The following is a 24,648-nucleotide window of genomic DNA, read 5'->3' as shown; positions in this document are numbered from 1 at the left end:
CTAGAGTCGAGATATTTTTCTCAGTTAATAATAGAAGGATAGATTCTAAAATGAACATTCAACCATCTCAATAAAAAATCAAATTTAATCGAATTGAATTGTATGAAAATTTTATCTCAAAATAAAATATGACTTCGGTTCGAATTGTTCGAACCTTGATCGAGCATAATTGAATTATAATTCGAAATGATTTACATTTGTACTCGATTTGAGTTATTTGGACTTTAATTTGAACATATTCAAATTAAAATTGTATACAAATAAGTAGAATTCGATTCGAATTCGGTTCACGAGCGACTCAGGAATGATCAAATAAAATATTATGAGTTCAAATTTAACTCAAAAATTTATAGAACATATTCGAATTTTGCTCGAATTTAATAGTTTGAAATATAAATCAAATATTTTTCGAGCCGATTTAAAAAACTCTCGAAGAGACTTGAATCATTTGCACCCCTAGTGACGACGATGGCACTGTCATGAGTTTGCAGCCTTACGACTTTATCCCACCGGCAAAGCTCATCACTACAAAGCTCATTGTTTTAATTTATTTTTCGTCCACATAGAGTTGGACAGAACGAACTTCTACCCTCTCTCTCTCAAAAAAAAAAAAAAAAGAACTCTCGAACTAATCTTGATCCCACAGTGTGGCTGAAGGCTCACGTTAGGGGTGCAAACAGAACGAATTGAATTGAATAATATGAAAATATTAATATTTGAGTTCGAGCTTGCAAGATATATGTGATATTCGAATTTGATTAAGCTCGAACATACGAATAATTTTGACTCGAGTTCAGTTTGAAATAAAATTCGAGCTCGAGTTCAGCTTGAAATGATTTAAATTCGAGTTCAATTTGAGTTATTGAGATTTTAATTTGAGTATATTTAAATTTAATATTATGGGTTCAAATTTAGTTAAAAAAATTATCAAACATCTTTGAGTTTAGCTCTAATTCGATAATTTCAAATACATATCAAATATTTTTTAAATTGGTTCGTAAAACTCATGAAAAGACTTGATTCGTTTGCATCCCTACTCGTGGAGACGATAGTGCCAAGTTAGGGGAGACAATAGTGCCGGAAGTTTGCAGCCTCGCAACCTCATTGTCACGATTAGTGAAGTCCCACCAGCAAAAGCTCACCGTTACAGAGCTCATTGTTTGTGAAGTCCCACCGGCAAGCTGCCTGCGATCCGACACAGCAACAAAATCCGATTGAGATTGACTTCCTCCCAAAATGATGGTGTTCGCTCGAGCATCATAAAAGGGGTCAAGGAGTTATGTTTTTGAAGCATCGATGCAAACATTGTTAGAACGATAAATAGCTCATAACAATCGGTCGAAACCCAAGCATCACGCGAACAAGTGGATGATCGCGGCTATCAATCATCTGTCTCAAGAACACATTCCTTCAATCGGTCCATGTTATACTTGTATACAATTGAATATAGTATTCCGGATAAGCTCATCGGAATCCGGTAAGTAGCAGCACATTGATCAAGTACAACTATCTACCTACAACCCGAGCTCCTCCCTTTCTTTTAGTTTTCGACTTAGTTCTTCCATGCAGGGTAATTCGATATCAGCTTCTAAGGTGGAAGAGAGCCACCAAGTCTTCAACTCCTCCTGGCAAAATCAAAGAGATACGATATTTATGTTATCGACATTATAGTTAATGACAAAAATGTTTAGAGAAGTAGTCTACAATCATAGGCCTTCAAGGTTAGTCCTATTAGTTGCTAATGTCAATTAATTATACAAACAAGATATGCTATTAGTTGTCGACAAAGTAATAGCATTACAAGCATTCTTTATCGTCTTAATCAATGCAATATCAAGGTTCGTCGAGTGTAGAAACATGACTAACAACAAACATGCTTCGCCATAAAAAGACTACTATGAATAAATAAATAAATTGTTGTTTTTGTGTTGTAGGAGAGGTGAAAAAAATGAAGTTTTGAATGGATATAGTAGGGAATCAAAGAAATCAATCAAAAAGGGAAAAGAATCATATTAGATAGAGAAGTGAGTTGCCGATAGCTTATTGTTAGCGACTACAAGAAGAAATGAATGAGTTGTGAGAAAAGTAGCGGTGAAGAAGGGAAACTAGGCTAACCGTCTCTCGCAATCTCTATTTAGTGATAATTACCTATATTTAGTTGCTGGAATCTATTGAGATTCATGCTAGAAAGGTACATGATACAGAAAGGTCAGCCCAGCGCATGAACCTCCCGTCAATACAAGTCTAGGGAAAAGACCATTTGTATGCAGTCTCATCCTCTATTGCAAGAGGTTGTTTTCACAATTCAAACCCGTGACCACCAACCAGGTACACGACAATAGCTTATTGAGAAAATTTAAGGAAAAGGGAGATGGTCATGAGACTTCATGGGGATTGACCTTATGAATTTGCTTGATATGAAATACTTCGATAGGGACATTATAGGATTCTTAAACAACTTGGACTATTACCAAACAACTCAACTCAGAATTCAAATACGAAAATTCTTTGGTTAAATTCCTCCTGCTTTCTTTTGCATTATTCTCCTCCAAAAAGGAACAAACTTTGACTCCGTTAGGTGAGGAGATGAGATTTTCCGAATTAAGATTTATGATGTGGCACATAAAGATTGGCAAGTTTATGTGCGATCTTAGTTATCAGTATGCACGCATATCATGTGATTCAATTGCCTCGCGTAGAGGATATATTTTTGTAACTTGAAATAATGTTCCTGAGCTCTTGAAGCAAATCCACAATTTGAAAGTTGAGTTTTGTCGTGGAGGAAATGATTTGTGTTGTGTTTTACCAATCTTAGAGTAGAGTGAGATATGCTTTGTCAACTCAAGCAAGAACAAATTAGGTGGGGCAAGATAGTATTGGTACCGCTTGCAAAGTGATGATGGCTAAGGCCAATTAATAGGGGAGGGTGGAAGAGGAAGAAAAGGATGATTACAAGTTACCAAAAGTAGAATAAAAAACAGAGAAAGAAGAAGAAAAAGGAAAAAGAAGCAGACCATCAAAAGCCAGTTAAAGCGATTTAGGAGATTGAACATACAAAAGGGCAAACTAAATCAGCAAAAGTAACAAAAACAATCAATCGGTGAATCTAGTCGAAGAACAAAAAAAATTATAAAATCATTAATATGTAAAATCCCAGATATGAATTGTTATCGAATGTCTGGAATGGACCGTAATAGTTACCTCAAGAAAATCATGATTAGACACAAAGCAGCACTCTAGTGAGCATTTGAGATTCCCAATTCTTACTGAAAGGCAGTTTTCATGCTTGGCACCTGCAATATCAATACATAGCCTCTCAGATAATGCGAAATTTCAGGTGCCTTGAGAATCATTCTCATCTATCATTAGCCTAAATCGTATCGAAATTTCCTAGAAGATATGAATAGGAAGAGTCTTACTAATTATGCGAGCCACCTTGTAGCCAGTTCCTCCTGGTCCTTTCTCCCATTTCCCAAGCCTCAGACGCAAGAAAAAACCTTCAAGGCTATTGCTGAGTTTTCTTGATTTCATCCATCTAAAAAATTGTGAAGAAAGAGAAAACAATTAGACAATGTCGATGCATATGAAATAATGTATTCAAACAGAACAACTTAACCTACTTGCGCTAAGAAAATAAATGCATTCTTAAATGACCTCATATCGTAACTATAATATGTGCATAGTTTCTATAACTTGGTTCTTGCCATCAAAAATTAGTTCCCATTTCAATGGTTGTTTGTAGCGAAGATATCTTTGATACTTGTCACAATGAATGGAGCTTAATTACCTGAAGAAGCATCGGTCCTTCACAGAGTAATCTTTCCTCAATATATCGACCATCAAGAGCTGACCAACAGAACAAGAAGGCCTCCTCCTTTAAGAAGGCAGTAATGGTGATCTATAATATAGATCCTCACTGTTTTGTACAGGAACAGGCATTTGATGTTGCCCTTTAAATTAATTTGACATCATAGTTATACAGATCACAATTCAACTTGTTGACCGACATAAAAGGCTATCATGCTTGGACCATAACCGACTCCATGTCACACTAATACACTTATAAATCCATCCAACCAAAAGATGATTCCTAGTTAGAAATGGAGAAGAGTAGGGTTGTAAACTCATACATAGGTTTAGTTTCAGTACTCCTGAAAGCTAGGACAACTGATCATCGTCATCATCATCAAGGCATGTTAGCCCCGCGAATGGTTACATGATTCTTATTTGTCCATTCAACTCTAAGTCTATATTATTAATAATATTAAAATTAAATAATACTATTTTTATTATATTTACTAATAATTTTTTTGGTTCTCCCACAACACACCTCATCCTAATAGATTCAACTGCAACTTACGTATTGGTCATCTAGTAGATGACACAAGTGACTAGAGATAATTCATTAAACAAATTGCGATTATAGTTTATCTTAGGTTTGGCAATCACGCATAATCAAGACTTAATGCACCTGTCTTAAACCATAATCTAAGTTTAATCAAGATCATCATTAATCTATGGCATGTAAGGTTCAATCTACCAAAATTGAACAAAACTATCACTGAGAATTAGAACTTACAAAGTGAGGAAATGTTTATTAAACTAAAGAAAAATCTTACATTGTTAAAGTTTATCCAGTCTACAATAATGACTTTGACGATTTCTAAATCTTAAAAGTTAAAACCACAAACTAATTCTTACAATTGGTATTGGGGAGATTGCAGAGATGCTAATGAACAAGAACCAAGTGGGAACTCAAGGAGGGTGACTAGTATTGGAGATCGAGATTGAACTAGAATTCAACTTTGATATCAAATTGATGTGATACCAAAATCAGAGCAAAGCCTCACATAATGGAAACAACTTTAATAAATACCTGGTGCTAGCTAAAAAAAAAAACTTTAATAGATTCAATCCTAATGAAAATTGGAAAACAAATAAACAAAACAAAAAATATAATTATCCCCATTAATTGACTAGCCAAATTGAAAATGACAACCCAAAGTATACTAATTACCGCACTTTGATTATCACCAAACAACCCAAATTATTACCAAAAGCTCATATCAAAATTAAAATATTCTCAAATTATATTCCTTTTTCGCATCAATCTATAAGTTCAGATTGTAATCTCTTTAGAGAAAATTTAACTTCTCCCTACAGTCTACAACTGCAAGTGCATATCTCCTTCTTCTCCATCCCTTTCTCCTTCTCTTGATTACTTATTGTGTAGAAAAAGTCCCCATTTGAGAGACTTATTTCTCAAGATTGTTCAAGAAATTGTGTTGTCCCCTTTTATATGTTCTCCTCGTGTTACTGTATCTGCCAATGTAGGGAGAAGACCATTCATAAGAGCAGATACTGTTTTATTTAGATTAGTAAAGAAGTTAAGTGAGCAATATACATATCCATGTAGATTTTAATCAAAGAAAATATGCAGATACTCCAATCTTTTGTTGTTGGAATGCTTAATTTTCACTTCTTTAAGCAAACTCTTTCAGCGAAACTATTATAAGGAATTTCAAAATAAATTCCACAAAATTATAAAGTCTCACTGATTTTACCTTATCAAAATTGTGCGAGACAAATGAAGTCCCCTTATTGCTTTGAATATTCCAAGTTGTTCCTTAGTGACATCAGGAAGAGGAACAATACTGTTACAGAGTGGTATGATCTGACTACCCTTTTCTTCATTATCTAAATGTCTTGAAGTTTTTTGTTTAATTTTCATTAGACTCTCGGCTAGCCGGTCTTCATAAACTTCCACAGTGGGGGGCACAATTCTCTCAGGAAAATGGCTTTTAGAAATAAGACTTTTATTATCCATCCTAAAGCCTTCCACAGCTGATTTACAACTGTTAAGGTGTTGTTCATGTGTACCTAGAGACTGCATATAATTCTTTCCGACATCGTTGAAAGATTTCCTGCTAGTGTTTACATTATCATTTAAGCTCAAATTGCACGTAACTGAGTTCAAAGCAGGCGAGGAAGCCTTCTGCAAAAAATGAGTGATCCATAAATTGTCGGAAAAACTATTCTTGTCATTATATATCAAATTCATAGGGAACCTTCGATCAGAACTAGGCCCAACATTTTCATTCTCTTTGGCACCTATGCAAACTCTCTTATCTGAGGAAATCAAGTTGTTTCTTTCTTTCAAATGAAATCCATTCTCTGTGCTTTGCTTTAACTGCTCACACATTTTAGTGCTGGAGGCAGATAAGTTGATCATTATCGCAGGGAAATCTTCAACGGGATAACTGTTCTTCTCAGCTGAAGAATCTTGGTTGTGTGATTTGCTAGCATTACCACCACATACAATATTCACAGATGCATTCAAATCTTTCAAACGATATTGTTGGTCAGCTCCTGCATGGAATGTTCTGCTTATGTTTCTTTGAAGAGTTGGCTTGTTTACCTTGAACTGCGAAAAGTTACCCATTGCACCATTACGAGATTCCTTATTCTGATCCCTCATCACTTTTCTAGCTCCTGACATACTAACTTTTCTTTGATAATCACCATCAGCTATGGTATTAGTTAACATGAAATTTGGAGAATAAAGTGCCTGAAAGAAAGAGTTAAAACCCACAGTTCTGCTCAGGACTTCCTGATCACTTTTCTCATGCAATACTCGAAGAGCACCAAAATTTTCATTCATACTATTATAGCATTGTGGAAGAAGAGACAAAGAAGTCTTTCTTGAAAAATTACTTGCTATTGTTGACATCCAATTAATAAAGGAGCTGGGTTTTTTAATAAGAGATCCTGAGCAGGGATCCTCGTTGTTCTCCCTATTCATCCGCTTAAATCCTTCATTGTTATCCCTCTTCATCCGTTTAAACCCTTCAGATATCTTCATATCAAAAGTATAAGAATGATTTCTTTTGGAAGTCATTCTCTTACTATTACAGCTTTCAGCACTCTCAGTGTCACTCTCTTTCTCTTTTGAGTGGCTATCATAATCTTCATCATGTAGTACCTTTTCCTTACCCTTTTCCAATTTTCTATGAATAAATTCAGCGGTCTCATACTCGGTGTTAGCATGTAGAGTTTTGCATTTACAACAGTGGTGAGCAACTGATGCTACATTGTTTTGACAACTAACTTTGGACTTCGAACCACATAAATTTTGTCCACCGTGAACTAGTAAGCAAGACAAATTATCGAGCTTATTAAAATTGTCGTATTTGTGATCCCCTATAGCTGAATCAGTATATTTCTGATCTGTGGATCTGACATTTGAAATAGACTTTCCATTTTTTGCTGACACTAGATGATGAGATCCTGATACTCCAACAAAGCTACATTTCGCATTTTTTCTTGAAACATCGATTCCTGCTTCAGGCTCATTCAAAATTCCAGCAGTTGTCGCAAAATCAGATTCCATAACTGCTAGCTCAAGACACGGTAAAAAATCAGAAGTCGACTATTAAATGGACCTTTAAAACAATGTGTCGTATTTAACATAACACAGTGAACACAAGTTGATAAGCAGTTGTTGTGCATACCTGGGTAGGTAATCTTGTCGACAATATTATTGATTGCATCTTTTGCAGAAGTGGTGCCAACATCATTCCTAACTGTCTGGTTTAAATCAAAATGCGCTTCATTTATTTCTTTTACTAACTTTAGATCTCCAAAAGATCCTGTCGTAACAAAACATATTTCAAAACTAGAAGAAATTTCAGAATCCTTGTAAAGAAACTTATGCTAAAAGTGGTAAATCCTTGTTTGCAGTTTAACTGAGCACAAAATACATAGGATAATTACTAGAATTTTGTTGAGGCATTCTTCTGCTTGAGGGAAGCGGCAAATGACTCGGTCTTGTATGAGAATCTACGATAGTAACCGCATCAGCATTTTTAGGGGAATCATGAGTTGAATGCTTAGTGCTATCTTCACTGGTGCTGAACTCTCCTCCATTATTACAATATGACGTAGAAATTATCGTGTTGAATGGTTCTTCTTTCCACAAGAAAGGGACTTTATTTTCAGCTTTGCTGTAGTCAGTGTACTTGAGACTTAAACCTTCTTCTGGAGTCCAAATGAGCTCCGAGAGTGGAGTAGAGGCGATCAGTGTCATTTCCACCCCTGAAGCAGCATTTGCACCTGCACCTGTTTCTTTATCGAGGCCACTGTCACTGTATGGTTCAACAAATTCTACATGTTTCATGTCCCTCATTGTATCTTCAGCGACCCTGAATCTTATCTATGCAAAGTCTGTTTCTGAAATAAGAAGAAATGTAGAATACAAAAATTAAATTAAATTCACCAATAGAGAGCTTTGCAATTAAGAACGAATTCGAGATCATAGATCAAATGTTTTCACTTTTTTACAATGTCTAGAGCTATTCCACATGATTAATTTTTGAATGAAAATGTCTAGACTTTTCTAGGCATGGCTTGAAATCAGAAGTCACCATACAATAAGTCATCACATTCAAATAAGATATCACATCGCTGATCTGGACCAGCTAAATCTACTCACAAAGGCCAAATACAATAAATATGAATGATTTTTTAAAAAACAATAATACAATAAGATTATCAATCACATGCCACCTTAGTGAAAACGAACACAAAAATGAGACAAGATTACCAATAAAGAGCTTTTCGATTAAGAACAAAACTGAGATCAAACACTTTCACCTTTTCCACATAATCAAATTTTGAATGAAGAAGGTATCCCTGATCTAGATTGACTAAATATGCTCATAAAGGGCAAATACAATAAATCATAAATCCTAACGAATGAATACAAGAATGGATCAATACATTAAGATTATTAATCACATGTCACCCTAAAGAACATGGATCAATACAAGAATGGGAGATTTACCAATAGAGAGCTTTTCAATTAATAACTAAATCAAGATAACATATTTTTACCTTTTGAGAATGTCTAGAGCTTTTCCACGTGGTTAATTTTTGAATGGAACTGTGTGCTTTCCATTGGAGGGAATCCCTGAAAGAAACATATAAAAGTTTGTCCCAAAATAGTTAAAAATTTAGTCTCACCAGATACATAATTTCCTGGAACTATTCAAGTAGTCCACACTAGTTGCCTAGCATCGAGCAGAATCATACATTATTGAAAACCAAAATTTAAATTTTAGTAGTCTAGACATGTTTAGTTAATTATACTCTACTCTACTGACCTTCAGATGCTAAATTTGAATATAATGGAAAGATTTAGTAGACTAGCAAGTCATTGATTGACTAGTTCATCAAACAACCGCCTGAACATAAAGTTTGCATAGTCATCTAGTAGATTTTAGTTGCTTAGATCCTTTAAAAATGAGAACTGAAACCCAATGTGCTTTTTCTAGTCATTTGACTGTGAACAATAATTGGTTTTCCAATAGTGGAACAAACCTAAAGTTTGAATTCCGTTTCACCTATGCTTAACTGACTAATAACAATTGGTCAATCACACAACCTTGAACAATAAACAAGACATCTTCAAGACTCTTAAACCATTTTAGGACTTCTCAAGGTTTATCATTGCATTTGTTCATATCTCTATCAACAATCTAGATGTCCCTAAATTGAACATTTATCGTCCTTAATACATAACATTGCAAACGACAAACTAGATCAACAATGGAATTTCCCATAACAACATTGCATATGAGAGACTCAAGACTTCTACATATTTAGTGCATCTTATAGGTCTCTCCTGGCGAGCTGTTCCGACACAGATTATGGAATTAAGAATGTTGTATGAGTAGTTGATTTCCATATCTTTTCCGCCACTACAGAAATCAGTCAGCATTAGTGAACTTATCTTTGATAGCCCCACTCTTAGTTTATTCTTCACCAGGACTATTTATTTGAGTGCTTTAATTGTTATTTGGCTTGCAGTGCTAGACATCACTTTTCATGGCATATTGGATTCTTCTGTGTTACCCACATGGCACTCTATATCTTGACCTTTGTGTAAAAAATGTTATAAGTTTGTACTTGCACAAAAAACTAAACATAAAGGATATTCTTTTCTGGGAAAGGGTTCTAAGGAGACAGGAAGTAACATTAATGAAACAACACTCCACCAGTTTTTTTTAGCTGTGGCATGGCTAGGCAAAGGATGCCCTCGATTTGTTTCACTTTTGGGAGAAGCACAGAAAGTTGGGCTATTTGGTGTCATTCATGCAGGTTTTAACTATCTGATTATTAGGTGAGAAGCAATGATTCAAGATCAACAACCAAATGCGGCAATGCTTATTGAAAGATGGTTTGATTCTCGAATATGATAGAGAGCTTGACTAAGTTGAAGGAACCAAGAGTTGTGCCAATGGTGGCTACATAAGGTGGGTACTAATGCATTACCTCTCGGCTTTGATCTGTGGTATCTATTCTTCATTTCCAGTATTATTTCATGTTACATACTTCCGTTCTCGTATTCATCATTGTGTGTTTTAAAAGACTTAGTTTTCATGCTCACAAGCGAATGGATTAATCGAAACCCACTTCCACCTTGTTTGAGAGAGAGTAGCAAATCAACAACTATCGTACAACTAGCAAACAAACACACCATTAATCTTCTCCTCTAGAGTTTGCTCAAGCATGATGGTGTTCATCACACCTTAATTAGATAGTATGTGCACTCAAATTGTATTACCACCCTATAGAAATTGTTCCGCCGATCATGATCGAGTTGTCGTTCGCTACTCTTCACAAAAGAGAGCTAGAGTGTTTTAGTTGCCGAAGCCAACTACAATCAAACAGTATGGAAGGCAAGTTGCCATTTTTCACAAGTTGAGCTAAACTAAACCATAATACCGCCAGCCAGCCAGCAAGCAAGAGCAAACAGCAAGACTACTTCATTCCATGGCGATCGAATTGAACTGTAAGCATTTCAGCATCAAACATACGAGTGCAGCAAAAGGAACAGAGGAGAAGGAATGAAGAGAGAAGAGTCGATACCATCATCCAACCTCAACAGGTCTCCCTTGTGGTGCTGCTTTTCCTTTCCTGTTTGGTAAGAGAAACAAGAAGAGATCTAGAGGAGGAGGAGGAGTCTTTAGCAAAAGGGGAAAGGAACGAGGAGAGGAGAAGTCAGAGCTTGTGGTGGGCGGATTGGACTGGAGGGCGTCTGCATTGAGGGAGTCCAGTAGAGGGGTCGCTAACAGGAAATAAGGGGGAAAATAGGGGGCTAAATGAACAGTACGACTAATAAAATATTGGGGCTTGTGGTCTCCTCGAATTCTGGAGGACGTGGTTGCGCCACGTGGAACGAGCAGGGCCTGTCCTTTCGGGGTAGTAAGTAACAGTTTGGCCCTGTGTGTTTTGTCTATTTACATAACCGGAATTAAATGGAAGGGGAAGTTTGACTATATCCCATTCATTTATTTTTTTTAAAAAAAAATTAATTAAATAAGTATTTAGTTTTTTTTTTAAAATCTAGTATAAACAATTTAACCCGGAGATGGTCCATTTGATCTCATAAATTTTTTTAATTAATTATTAAGATAAATAGTTCAGATGAATAATCCTAAGTATATTATCTTATTGTTTAACCTAGGACAAATAAATATATAAAGTCTTATGTGAAAAGGAGAAGATGATTTGGTGAGAAAAATTCTTACACTTAATTGCTTAAAAATGAGAAATTTAATTAATCTTATTGATTATCCTGAGTGATTAGTGTGATCCTATAAAATTTTTTTAATAATCACTAAGATAAATCGAGAAGTACATATAATGGTCAGTTCAAAAGTCTAACATCCTTTGATTGTGCCCCTATTCAAAGAAATTTTTTTTACAAATACATTATAACTGGGAATCGAACTATGGGTGTTTAAATGATTATCTGAATATCTTACCACGGTATTATAGCCCTGGGACCTACTGTTGGATCGAAAAACGCTAGAGGGAGAGGGGGGGGGGGGGGGGGGGGGAATAGCGCTCGTGGCTTTTACTCGTTTCGGAATCATAAAACTCGAGTAATAAACGTAGCGGAAATTAAAAGAGCAATCACACACAAAGACACGAGGAGCTACTTGGTTCGGAGCCTGTGACGACTCCTACTCCAAGGCCCGCGATCGTTGATCGCTTCCGGTGGACAACAATTATAAGCTCGAAAATTATTACAATCTAAGTACATAGAGAAACAGTAATTAAATTAATACCGACAATAGAATACTGAGAAATAAGTATACTAAATATACTATTAAGATAAATAGTTTAGATGAATAATCCTAAGTATTAAGATAAATAGTTCAGATGAATAATCCTAAGTATACTATCTTATTGTTTACCCTAGGACAAATAAGTATATAAAGTCTTATGTGAGAAGGAGAAGATGATTTGGTGAGAAAAGTTCTCACACTTAATTGCTTAAAAATGAGAAATTTAATTAATCTTATTGATTATCCTGAGTGATTGGTGTGATCCAATAGAAGTTTTTGTCATCAAGAAAAATCGGGAAGCACATATAACGGTCAATTCAAAAGTCTAGCATCCTTTGATTGCACTTTTATTTAGAGGAAAAAATTTTACAAATAAGTCATAACTGGGAATCGAACTACGAGTGTCTAAATGACAATCTGAATATCTTATCATGGTATTATAGCCCTGGGGACCCACTTAATCGCTTAAAATGTAGATCGGTTACATTAACGATTCTCCTAGTGTCGGTCCCACGGATATGTAGGGAAATACATGCAGATACACAAGCATTAAACGCATAGTGGGATAAACCTCAGGTCGTTAGTTCTTGAAAATCGATCCCTCACTATTACGTTAAAGATGTCATGCGTCCACCATGTGTACTACGTTATGAGATCACTTAATTGCTTAAAGCTTTTAGGGGGTGTTGGAGTAACTTGTGGAGCTCTATTTGGCCGGGTCAAAATGGCTGATTGGATGGCCTGAGGTCCAATGGAGATTGAAAAGGAAGGTATAAAACATTCAAGGGATCATATGACGAAGACCATCGAAGTTCAATATTGAATAAAATGAAAAATAGTAATTGATGGGTACATTTAGAATTAAGAATTCTCAACAAGTGTATCAAACTTTTAAATTTGTTAAAAGAGTATTTATTTATCGATTTACTCCTCCGATCCAAGTGTTAATACGTGTTATATTTTAAAAATTAGCATCATTATAGTATTACAGTTAAAAATTAGAATCACTATCGTGCGGTATAAATCTAAAATCATTTTGGTGCTGTATAAATTTTAAAATCAGTACTACTGTAATGTGATAATTTTTGAAATGTCATATGATATTATTTTTTAAAATTCAGTACCACAATAATATTAATCTTTGAATCCAGTACCCTAAAAGTAAGTAAACTAGCCTTAGTGCCTTCGATCATCAAATTTATTATGATTTCTTTTAGTTAATACCAAGTATCAAGTTTATATTGATTAATCCTAAGAGTAATAGATTCGATCTTACGAAAATTTTTCATCTACTATCGGAATAAATACAGGTCCATTAATCAAGTGTTTTAAGGTTAATTCATCTATATTAATTTACTGAAGCTGGGATTTAATTATACGATGCATGAGATTAAGCATACAACCCCACTTTGGCAAGTACACTATTTTTAGCATTTTTAAAGTTAGGCCTTTAAAAGTTCCAAGGCACGACCATACAACAATCAGTGAAGCAAGTGAGTAGTGCAATCCACTTATTTGTTATTTATTCGATATTCTTCGATCCAATCGCATATGTCTGGTGTCAAAGTGGGAGTTGTTAAAGCGAGATGCATATCCTAAAAGGGAGAACATGGAATGTACTACTACAAGAACGTTTGCTTCTTAAATATTATACAACATTTAATTGTAAATTATATTATAATCCATTGATACAAGAAAGTAAAAAATAACAGTCCTCCATACTGTTTAATTATAATTTTTCAACTTACTTATGAATAATCGTGAAATTAGTGGTTAGCGTATAAAGTGTTGTCATAATAAAATCTGGGGTTCGAATCTCGACAAAATCGAGGTAAATACTTCCTTTATGTGTTAGTCACTATTCCAAAGGTTAATAGACATCCATGATTTACCTTCTCCATATTAACCTTAAAATAAATTGATAAACATATTCATTTTTTATCACAATAAAACTAATTATATAAGACCACTAGAATGATAAATTTTATCTTTTACTATCAATACAAGAAACTATCAATACAAGAAAGTAGCGGAGACCACGTCACAAGCGTGGGCCCTATCAGAATAGGGTCATCTCAATTTAATCTGCCAAGGAGCTTGTGCAAAGGTCATGCAATACTTTTTATACTATCTAAAAACACAATTCTATTGAGTTTCTTGACTTAGAACGTCGGAGATCCATCTCAACCCTCCTTTTAACCTTACTAGGTGGTCAATCCAAAAAGGAGCTGCCTGACCAGAGGCGACCCGAGCCTCGTCTGATCTACTCACGGTGACCTATCTAGGGTCCTCCAAAAGTCGGTCCATCATCTGATCTCAACCGGAACACTCACTAAGCTCGTACCATTAAAAATCTTCAAATATTATTGTGAACGACACAACAGATTTAAGTACAGTTTGTAAACGCTATGTAAATTTGATAGAAAAAATGACTGCCTGCTGCACATTTGAAACACGGTAGCAAGTGTCTAGTGCCAAATCATACAAGGAACATCAGTCGCAATCTTCTTTCTTCCAATCTATACAAGCAGTGAATGTTGAAATTGACACTCCAAAGCCCAAACTGCCCTACGAACACTAAAAAGAAAAGTAAAATAAAGAAAATATCGCGGCACGAGTCGATAAAACCAATGAGCAATTTATGTCACAGACTAGTACAGTGGAAAAAATAAAACAAATAGCAAAGATAAATCTTAGCAGACTGCAATCTCAAATAGCTCCATCGACGAGCACATGTCACACCTGCAGTGAAACCTCTCGTATTGTATGGATCCAGACTGTTATGACGGATGGTTTGCGTCTTTATCTGGTGAAAGGGAGCCGTCCTTCATGAGGTTGATGCTCAAGCTTTTAAACCTCTCTCTCGAATACTGACGAGAGGCTTTCCTCCAATCGGTGCCAGCTTTCATCATAGCAACAAACTCTGGGTAACTAATTCGGCCATCCTATTACATAATCAAGAAAATGCCCTCTATGCTCAATCGAACTATATCAGGATGAATACGGTGAAAAAAAACAACAAAACAGATAGTTCGCACCTTGTCAGTGTCAACATCCCGTATTATATCATTTAGCACAGTGATATCAGTCTGGCCAGACTCATCAGCCAAGGCCTCACTTAATTCATCAGATTCAATAAAACCACTGCCATCTTTATCAAAAAACATGAAAGCTCTACGGAGATGGTCGTCGTTAGATAATCTTTGTAAGTGAATAATGATAGCGACAAACTCCCCGTAGTCCAAGAAACCATTTCCATCAACATCAGCCTGCATATAAATTTCAATAAACACGTGAATTAGATTATAAGAATGATTCAATCATAAAATCAAGCTCATAGTCTGGTTATTAAATTCCTACTCATTCATGTTGCTTGATTTTGAACTATTTTTTGTGCCACAATTGATTTTGAACTATTTTACTTCAAATTTGATATTTGACAAAGTTTATGTTCAATATAAAATTTATTTCTTTAATACATAAATTACATCGATACTGTATTATGCAAGACTGCTAATTAGTTAATTTTGTGGAAATTTGAGCTCAATATTCAAAACTAAATCTAGTTATTGTTGACCTACTAAAACATTATTATACAAGACTATAACTCACTGGTTATGAAATCTCCTGAAAGTTAGATATAAACAAAACGAATGTTGATCAATTCGAACTAATTAGGGACAAAAACAGATTCACTCAAACCAATTAGACAGCTACACAATCAATTTGGAAGTTCTCAGAAGTTTCTGAATCAGTTTAATCCTAACTTACAACTGAATTATATCAACTATAATCTAATTACAAAATACAAAATGAATTTGGGAAAATTGTATGGATCAAATTAAATAATTAAAAGCATACATCTAACATCAATTATGATTATCTTGGGGGCAATTATAAGAAAATTAATTTAGAGTTTGTTTCAAAGCAATGATCAAAATTTTAGTCGAGTTCCTGCATCATTTAATAAATAGAGTTGCCTGTTGTCCCATGTTGGCAATCATAGGTCAACACAATTACCTGAATATCTACCTCTCTCAACTTGCAAAAATGAGGCCATGGACTTATTAGGCACAACCACTAATCAAAACCCAAAATGGTTAAGCTCATGTAAATAATAACTTGCCTTTCTAAACTTATAATTTCATTACCCTACACACCATACAAGACTAAACTTGAATGGTAAAATCTCCTCTAACGTCCTCATTAAGGCCAAAAGTCCAACTTATACCCTTCTAATCATCTTTGATCAGTTGCATATGATAAACAAAGGTAGTTCATCTATCACACAATCAACCATTTCTAACATGCCACCATTATAGGATTAAGTCATATCTAATACCAATAAAATTCTCACACTCCACGCAATCCCTCAGCTCATGGTGATAACTGTAATAGTGTGTGACAATTCGATCAGTATGACTCTCGTGTAGATCAAAAGATTATGCCACAAAGATGCTCAACAATAGTTGTCTCATATCTAGACTGTACTCAGTAAGACAGGATAAAAGGAGCAGTAATATGCAAGCATGTTCTAGATTCAGAATTAATTTTGCATTTTTCAAAAATATATTTAAATAATGCACTTGTGCTGAAGTATATGTGCAATGTGCAAACTACGTTGTGCGAAAATAGTATAGTGTTTGGTAACCTAAATCTGAAAATATTTAATTTATTAAACAAATATTTTCCTGTTTATGTAATATCATTTACGATTCTGTTAATATATAAATAATAATCTAAGTTTTGTATTGTGTTAATCAAATATTATTTAAATGTTAAATTTTTGGTATTAAATATTATGTTAAATATATTTATTATTTTAATATTCAATAACACTATTTTTAGTATTTAATTTTAATATTTTATTAAATTTTATGTTAGTTTTTTGAAGCATCTAAAAATTACCTTGTCAAAGCAATATTACAAAGTATTCAACTTTGAGAAAGGATTATTTTGGGTAAAAGCATTTGGAACATGAGTTTACCAAACATCTTGACTTTGGAAATAGCACTCCATAAATTTTGAAGACCTGTATTGTCGTCCAGATCTTTCCAATTGTATCTCTTTTCTACTTAATTGAAGCAGCAATTGTGCACACTTAACCAAATTTCATTTCTTCAGAAATAAGCCATCAGGATTATTTCCTGTACAATACTCAATCAGACAAACCAACTTAAACTTGGAAAAATATATGGATTACTTAGTAGTTGATCTTGATATTCTTACATATATGAACATTGCCCAAATGATACACCAATGCACCATCAGTAATCAGTTCAGATGTAATGTAAATATATGTTGCATGAAAAAAATATGTAGCAGTCTGCAACAAACATTCATTTGTTTTCAAAAGTTATAACCGTGTTATTAGTTTATTTCATAAATTATTTTCCATATATAACATTTATAGGGGGCTTACGCAGATATTTAAATTTAACAGATGAATATTGCGCAGAAGTTACACCAACAACCATCAGTTCATATGTAGAGCAAATATAGATTGCATGGCAAATAAGTTTAGCAGAGTCTGCCATTACTTGAACATTGATTTATCTCCAAAAGTTTTAACCACCTGAGGTTATATATTGAGAAGTGTTGATGCAGTAAACTAATGCAGGACCAACATAGGAGGACCTAATCTTCCGGAGGACATAACTTTTGACTCGGGACTCAAAACCAGGCTCTGTCAGTGCTCACGCGTGCAAAATTCAAAAATCATGTTTGTTACAGCCAAGTTTCAGGCCCAAAATCAGACTATGTTAATGCTCACACATGCAAAATTCAAAAATCATGTTTGTTACCGCCAAGTTTCAGGCCTAAAATCAACCGTTTAGGCCCTATTCGGAGCCTCTTAAGATCTTTTTTTTATTTTTAGTAATTTTCGTTTTTATGATATTTAGGGCATTTTTGGTATTTATGGGTTAGGGTTTATCTATATCAACGTCTTGTTTTATTAATTTTTTTCTATTAAGAAATTTCCTTTTCTAGTAAGATTTCTTTCTATATATTAAGAATTCTTTTTCTTTTTTTTTGAGTCTTAGGATCTAGAGTCTATATGAACATTATTTATGGACAATTTCTAACCATAGATTAACAGTTTGAGATATAGTGAAGAAACGACTTACTGCTTCCATTAACAACTTCATCTCTGCTTCACCCAACTGAGAGCCAACCTTTAGAAGGCCAGCTTTTAATTCTTCAAATGATATTTTGCCATTGTTATCTGTATCCATTAACCTAAACATGTCTCTGATAACCTCAACCTCTTCAATTGACAAATGTTCAGCTATCACCTGAAAGTGTTGGGTGATTAGGATTTAGCAAACTTGATAACAATCAAGATAAAATATAAATATAAAAAACCTAACCCGCATTGCTTTCTTTTTAAATCTGTTCATCACTGAGAACTGTTTCAACCTTGCTCTTACAATATCACCCAATGGAACATTGGAAGCCTTCTTGGCATTTTGCAACCATGGATGTTCTATCAGATATAAATACCAGAGAATTATTATCATATGAAAAGGAAAGTCTACAACAGCAGAATCAGGATATAGTTATATCAATCTCAAGTGTCACATTTTGAGAAGCAAAATAAAGAGTTTGGTTACCAAACTAATGCAGCCATTTAATTCACATGTAAATATAAAGGAATAGATGAACCCCAATGATGTTAGAACAAAATGATAAATGTTATTAGCTGTATTTAAATGGGCACTACAGTTAAATAATATGCTTTATAGACTGTCCTACGTCCTATCTTTCTCAAGATTTTTTTTTTACATTTTTGTTTGGTATATATCTAACTAAGAAAAGATAGAACTAGATAAAAGTGGATGCTACTTTCTTATCCTTCATGTAATACCTTGACTATGGTCAACTGCAATTCTAACATGCACATTTCCAAATGCTTTAATTTTACAAGTATTGGTCCAAACTAAAAATATTGATATATAACTATCTTTTGCATCAGAATGAATTTCACATTTTTCTTTTTCATAAATTTCACTATCCAAGAAAGAAAAAAAATTAAAGAATACAAAGAAAAAAGAAGGTTATCAAAGTAGAACCTGCTTTAGCAGTATTTTTACTAAGTAGGGAAGTAAATAGCATGGTACATTACCCCCAAATATATACTCTGAATCGCTATTAACTTATAACTTACACTCCTATTCAGATCAAATAATGAATTACAAGGTTTGCAAATATTTTGGAAGAAACTATACAAAATTATCCATTAGCACAGAAATGTCAATGGATGAATGACAGATGTATGCTGAAAATTAACAATGTGAATTGGAGCTGATCCAGATGCTTCATGCTAACCAAAAAAAAAAAAATTAGCACACGTCAGGTCTACCTAGTTACCTAGTTGAGTCAGGAAACGGTTACATAGACAGGCTGAATCTGCATAAGCTCTTTAGCTGCATGGACAAGCACTCACTTTGAGGTATATGAAACCATGGTGGTCAAGGACACATGCAAAAAGAACTTTCAAAACATCAACCACAGTGAACTAACAAAGCTCTAGGTGATTTCTGGTCCATCTTTTAAGAATTCACTAATTTTATAATGATTGACCTTTCTCAACCTTAATCCATAACCCAATATTGATTCGACTTCAACCACACAAAGTAACCCTACCTCAACTCACCCTAGATGAGTTGCTTGTAACTCAGTCAAACCTCTACTCACCTAACTGAGCTCAAAGTAATTTGGTCATAGAAAGTTCAATACAAAATCCAACTCAGTCAAGCTCATACCACACTGAATCTTTCGATGTAAGACTCAGAGACTAATAAAATTTTGTATATTTTATAGTTTTGACCTTTATAGATTGGTGTCATTTGCACAAAGGTGCTAAGCATGAAGGCAACAGGAAAGAGAAGAGGTTTGGTTCATAATTCATGTAACTCACAAATATAGGGGGCGTACCATATCAACCCCATATATATATATATATATATATATATATATGGGCCTCCAAACTAAAGCCACCCTATATATATATATAAGGATAGGGTGGCTTAGTTTGGAGCCTCTCTCTTGCAAATAAGTTGTTTAATTCCAGAGCCACAAGCTCAGATGTTCAATCTAATGTAAATGAAGTTGAGGCTAAGCATGATGGAGGTCTCCTAAAAATATATATATATATATTTCCTAGGGAAAAAAAAATTCAATTTGGTGTAATAGAAGATAATGGTCAAAACGGAAATATCACTCCAAAAAAATAGACATCTTTTGAGGAAAATGAATTAAAAAAAATGTAAAAATTATTTCTCACACATTTGCAAGTCATTCACTTTATCAATAAAGTGTCTTCCACTCTCTTCTCACATCTAAGCAAGCTGATCAATTCGGATAAGTCAGGCTAGTTAAACCAGGCGTGTGAGTGTGCCAAACAGGCCAGTCGAGAAGTTGGTGTCGAGACAGTGAACACATATGGAAAAATGAAAATGCAACTGTTATGTATCAAAGATTTGTAAATAAATTATTTTGAGATTTGATCAGAAAGAAAAAAGCATGGATGCATACATAGATGGCATGGTGGTAAAAATTAAGATCATAAAAAATATACAGAAGATCTGAGGGAAGCCTTCAATATATTCAAAGAGCAGGAGCCTAGAATAAGGTTGATGCCCTAAGTGTACCTTGAGTCAAACCAAGAAAGTTTTTAGATTTATAGTTCGCCGAAGGAGAATTCTTGTAAACCAGAAAAGGTTAGAATTATGTTGGAGATAAAGCCCTTTAAAACAAGCCTAAGGTACAAAGATTAAATAGGAGGATGACAGCATTGAGAAGTTTTTTTTTTTTTTGGTCAAAGTTAACAGAGAGAAGCTCCTCTATTTTAAGTTTTGAAAGTCAAACAATTTAAGTCAGAGACAGGACTGTAAAAAGCTTTTAAATGTTGAGCTTTTGGACAGATTACCATAGTTAGCTCGGCCGAATGTAGGGGATCAACTGATAGTTTACGGGGTAGTCACAGCATGCATCGAGTGCTCATGTTGAAAGAAAAATGGGGATAGGAGTGACAAGTATACTATATAGTCATGCCATGAAAAGGACCAAATTGAGATTTCACCAATATTTGCATTGGTGATAGCAACAAGAAACCTTCAGGCTTACCAACATGATCATACAATTTAAATATTGTCAAAGTATCCACTTCTACACATGTGGAACCGATTAGATGTGATAGACAAAATGTGATAGGTCATTGAGCTGGCGAGTTTAATCAGGCATTTCAAAGGAGGTCATCCACATAGTTCAAATATTGTTGGATTTTATTATAGAAGTGATGGGTGTAATGATAGAATTTGAAGAAAGGCAAAAATTAGATGTGGTATATAGCTGGCTTCATTACCTGGAACATTGATGGAGCCCAACTAGTTTTGATCAGCTTGGAATTGGAGACTGTCCTATTGAAAGAATCCAATGAGCGGGTATCGGCCAAGAGGGATGTGAAAGAGAGGAAGCTTCTGTCCCATCTTTTAATAGAACACTCATTCCTTCAATTTTCCATCCGGTTTAAGGTGAAATGTTGTATCACTCTTGAGAGAAGCAGATTTGTTGCTCATGAAATACTCTCAGTAACAACAACTCTTAAGATGGAATATTCAGCTAAAAAGACTCCTAGGTGGCACATAGAATTCAGGAGAAATTGATTGATCAACTAAATTCCAACTATCCGGCAGTTGAATGAGAAGGGGTTAAAGAGGAAATTGAACACTCAGAATTGAGAAATCCTTAGAAGTGGGTTATGCAGTTAAGAAGAGGGGCAAATATGGGTCATGAAGAAGAATGGTGTTTTTGATATAATTTTCTCAAGCTCGGCCTTGGTAGTATCAGAGGGCTTGAGATAAAAAATTTCCCAGCAGAACCCCTCTGCTTCAGCTCGGGTTAAGGAATGCAAGCTCAAAGGGTTCTGCTTCAGCTCTGGTCAATTAAGGAATGTAAGCTCAAAGGGGTTCTGGTTGCATCATTTCAGTAAATTTGAGAAACTTGGACCAAGAAATTCAGCTTAATTAGTCTTAATTCAGTCAAGCTTAAATCCAAGGTCAGTTGTAAGAGCAATTCAGCCAAGGTGATCCCAATTTGGACGAAAAGCCTGAGCAACTTGGTGAAAAGAAGTATACAAGTATGGAATTTCAACTAATGAAGTAAGCCTAAGGTAGAGAAAAGAAAGAAAAGTAAATGTTTTCCAAGATGGCAAGAAGAATACTTGCAAGCAAGAAGGAAACCAGAGTTAAAAAAAATTAAGCAAAGAGATCCCTAAGCAGTAAGAAAGTAAAAGTAAGGGATTCTTAACTGGCAACACCATTTATTAAGAAGGCTGTTGTTAGAATGAAAAAAGAGATTCAGACTGGGAATGATTAGAGAAAACCAAGAGTACGAGTTTTTTGCAGGCAATGATTGAAGAAGAAGATTACTAGAGATTTTGTATCAAATTCTGGGAAAACTCTTTCTAAAACTTGACTTGAGAGGAAGTAACAAATGTAGCTAAAATTACCCACTAGCACTCAGCCATTAGATGGTGACATGTATACACACTGTGGACATCAACAAAGCCAATAGTAACCAATTTGGATACTTCAAGCCTAACCAACCTAAAGCTGGCAGGAGTCTATGTCAACCCCAATTCAGTTCTCATTCACATTGAATAAGATGATTATGTTTTATGTATAATCTCCATAGTTCGCCCATCAAAATTGATTGTCAGGGGAGAAGTGGTACTATGGAACCATGAAAGACTGTATTGCAATAACAGACTCTGTAGCCATAAACATAAACACATGCATGCCATTGACCATGTGAAAGTAACCACCCAATTTAAGAGAGGCCTAAGAATTAGATCAGAGCAATCATGGTGACTCAACCGTCCAAAAGAACTTACCCAACACCTGTTGAGCAGTTAACCGTCGTCTAGGATCTGGATTCAACATCTGCTTCAAAAGACTCTTTGCACTCTCTGAGATTTGTGGCCATGGCTCTCTCTGGAAATCAATCATCCCTCGGAGAATTGCCCGAGCAACACCTTGCTCAGTCTCTGTGCACAGAAAAGTAAACAGGCTAGATTGCTCAAACCTTGAGCAGCAAAAAAATTAAGTTGCAGACCACACACAGGTTTCGCTGATACCAGCCCAGAATGGTGGAACTCCACATAGTAGTATGAACAAGATAACCCCAGCGCTCCAAATGTCGATCTCCGGTCCGTAATTCCTCTTCAGCACCTCCGGTGCCATGTAGTAGGGGCTTCCTACAATCTCTGAAAACCTTTCTCCTGAGAAGAAATCATCAGCCGTCAGCACTGATTACAATAGAAAAAACTATATGCGTAGAAAAGCAGAATGCATAAGAAGAGCCAGAAGCGAACCAGGACGGAAGAAGACGGATAGGCCAAAGTCAATGGCCTTGAGCGGCGAGTTCTCTTTCTTGTTGGCATAAAGGAAATTCTCTGGTTTCAGATCCCGATGCATGACGCCATTGGCATGGCACATCCTGACGACCTCAGCTACCGTCCGGAGCACCGCCGCGGCCGAGCGCTCGCTGTAATGCCCCCTGGCGACGATCCGGTCAAACAGCTCCCCGCCCTCGCACAGCTCCATCACCAGGTGCACAGCGTCAGCATCCTCGTAGGCGGCGCGAAGCTTGACGATGTTGGGGTGGTAAGGCAGGGTGGACATGATGGCCACCTCCCGGCGGACGTCCTCAACGTCGACGGCCGTCCGCAGCTTCCGCTTGGAGATGGACTTGCAGGCCAGCGCCTCCCGCGTCGCCTTATCGGTGCAGAGGAAGGTGACGCCGAACTCCCCGCGGCCAAGTTCCCCGCCGAGCACATACTTATCGCCGATCCAGCTGCGGAGGTGGCCGAGCGGCACAACTTCCCGGAGGACGTTGATGGACGAAGAATCGAGGTCAGGGGCGAAGAGGCCTTCCTTGGACTTGGCCTTGGGCTTCGGCTTGGGTTGCTGAGTCTGGTCGGCGTCGTCAGGCAAGGCGCCGCAGCAGACGAAGGAATTTCCCATGGCGACGCGATCGGCTGCAGCTCCTCGGAATCGGTCGCCGTTCGCCTTCTTCTAGGGTTCGAGGGGGAGGAGGGGGGAGGCCGGGTCGTAGCAGGCTCATGGGAGCCGTCTCTCCAGAAAGGGCCGAAAGGGTGAGAATTGAGGATAGCGGTGAGCTAGTGATTAGGTGAAAGTGGGCGACGTGTCGGGCAGACAACTCAGCTCAGTTCAGCTCAGTTCAGCTCAGCTGAGCCGGCTTCTCAGGATTAACTGAATTAAAATTAACTAGTAAGGTTTACCATTAAAGTACTATTTTTTTTAAATTTGCAACCCATATCCTGCTTATAATTAATCTGGGAGAAGATGCTGAATCTGGTCCTATAAAAAAACATGTATTTAAACTTTCACGTCATTTTCCTCTCAAATTCCCCATTCTTCTCCCTTCTTCTTCCTCCCTTCTTCTTCCTCTTCCCCATTTCAAATCAACCCCTAACCAATAACCACCC

At 35.8% G+C, this 24,648-nt stretch overlaps 2 protein-coding genes across 8 annotated transcripts; both read right to left on the bottom strand.

Moving 5' to 3' along the window:
- Nucleotides 1-1,388: 1,388 nt before the first annotated feature.
- Nucleotides 1,389-11,132, bottom strand: LOC122019791. 6 transcript variants are annotated; one of them, XM_042577313.1, is made up of 9 exons: nt 10,930-11,132; nt 10,786-10,850; nt 8,893-8,968; nt 7,774-8,229; nt 7,512-7,649; nt 5,565-7,395; nt 3,420-3,535; nt 3,202-3,293; nt 1,389-1,625 (listed from the first exon to the last, which is right to left on the bottom strand). In XM_042577313.1, exons 4-9 carry the CDS (start codon nt 8,183-8,185, stop codon nt 1,515-1,517), a joined length of 2,700 nt encoding a protein of 899 aa, XP_042433247.1. In that variant the 5' UTR covers nt 8,186-8,229; nt 8,893-8,968; nt 10,786-10,850; nt 10,930-11,132; the 3' UTR covers nt 1,389-1,514. The 6 variants fall into 6 exon arrangements, 5 of the variants coding, with proteins under 5 accessions (XP_042433247.1, XP_042433245.1, XP_042433248.1 ...); XM_042577311.1 differs by lacking the exon at nt 10,786-10,850; XM_042577314.1 differs by lacking the exon at nt 10,786-10,850 and having other exon boundaries at nt 5,565-7,392.
- Nucleotides 11,133-14,549: 3,417 nt separating this feature from the next.
- On the bottom strand, nt 14,550-24,304 carry LOC122019792 (calcium-dependent protein kinase 10-like). Of its 2 annotated transcripts, none has more exons than XM_042577317.1 (7): nt 23,512-24,304; nt 23,275-23,418; nt 23,032-23,184; nt 18,506-18,621; nt 18,263-18,430; nt 15,173-15,403; nt 14,550-15,079 (listed from the first exon to the last, which is right to left on the bottom strand). In XM_042577317.1, the coding sequence occupies exons 1-7, from the start codon at nt 24,161-24,163 to the stop codon at nt 14,915-14,917; spliced, it is 1,629 nt and encodes a 542-aa protein (XP_042433251.1). In that variant the 5' UTR covers nt 24,164-24,304; the 3' UTR covers nt 14,550-14,914. The 2 variants fall into 2 exon arrangements, 1 of the variants encoding a protein (XP_042433251.1); XR_006122032.1 differs by lacking the exon at nt 14,550-15,079 and adding an exon at nt 17,122-17,281 and having other exon boundaries at nt 15,270-15,403.
- Between the last annotated feature and the right edge of the window lie 344 nt (nt 24,305-24,648).

The sequence above is a fragment of the Zingiber officinale genome, chromosome 9A (assembly GCF_018446385.1).
Source record: "Zingiber officinale cultivar Zhangliang chromosome 9A, Zo_v1.1, whole genome shotgun sequence".
Lineage (NCBI taxonomy): Eukaryota > Viridiplantae > Streptophyta > Magnoliopsida > Zingiberales > Zingiberaceae > Zingiber > Zingiber officinale.
This window is presented reverse-complemented; position numbering and strand designations above follow the sequence as displayed.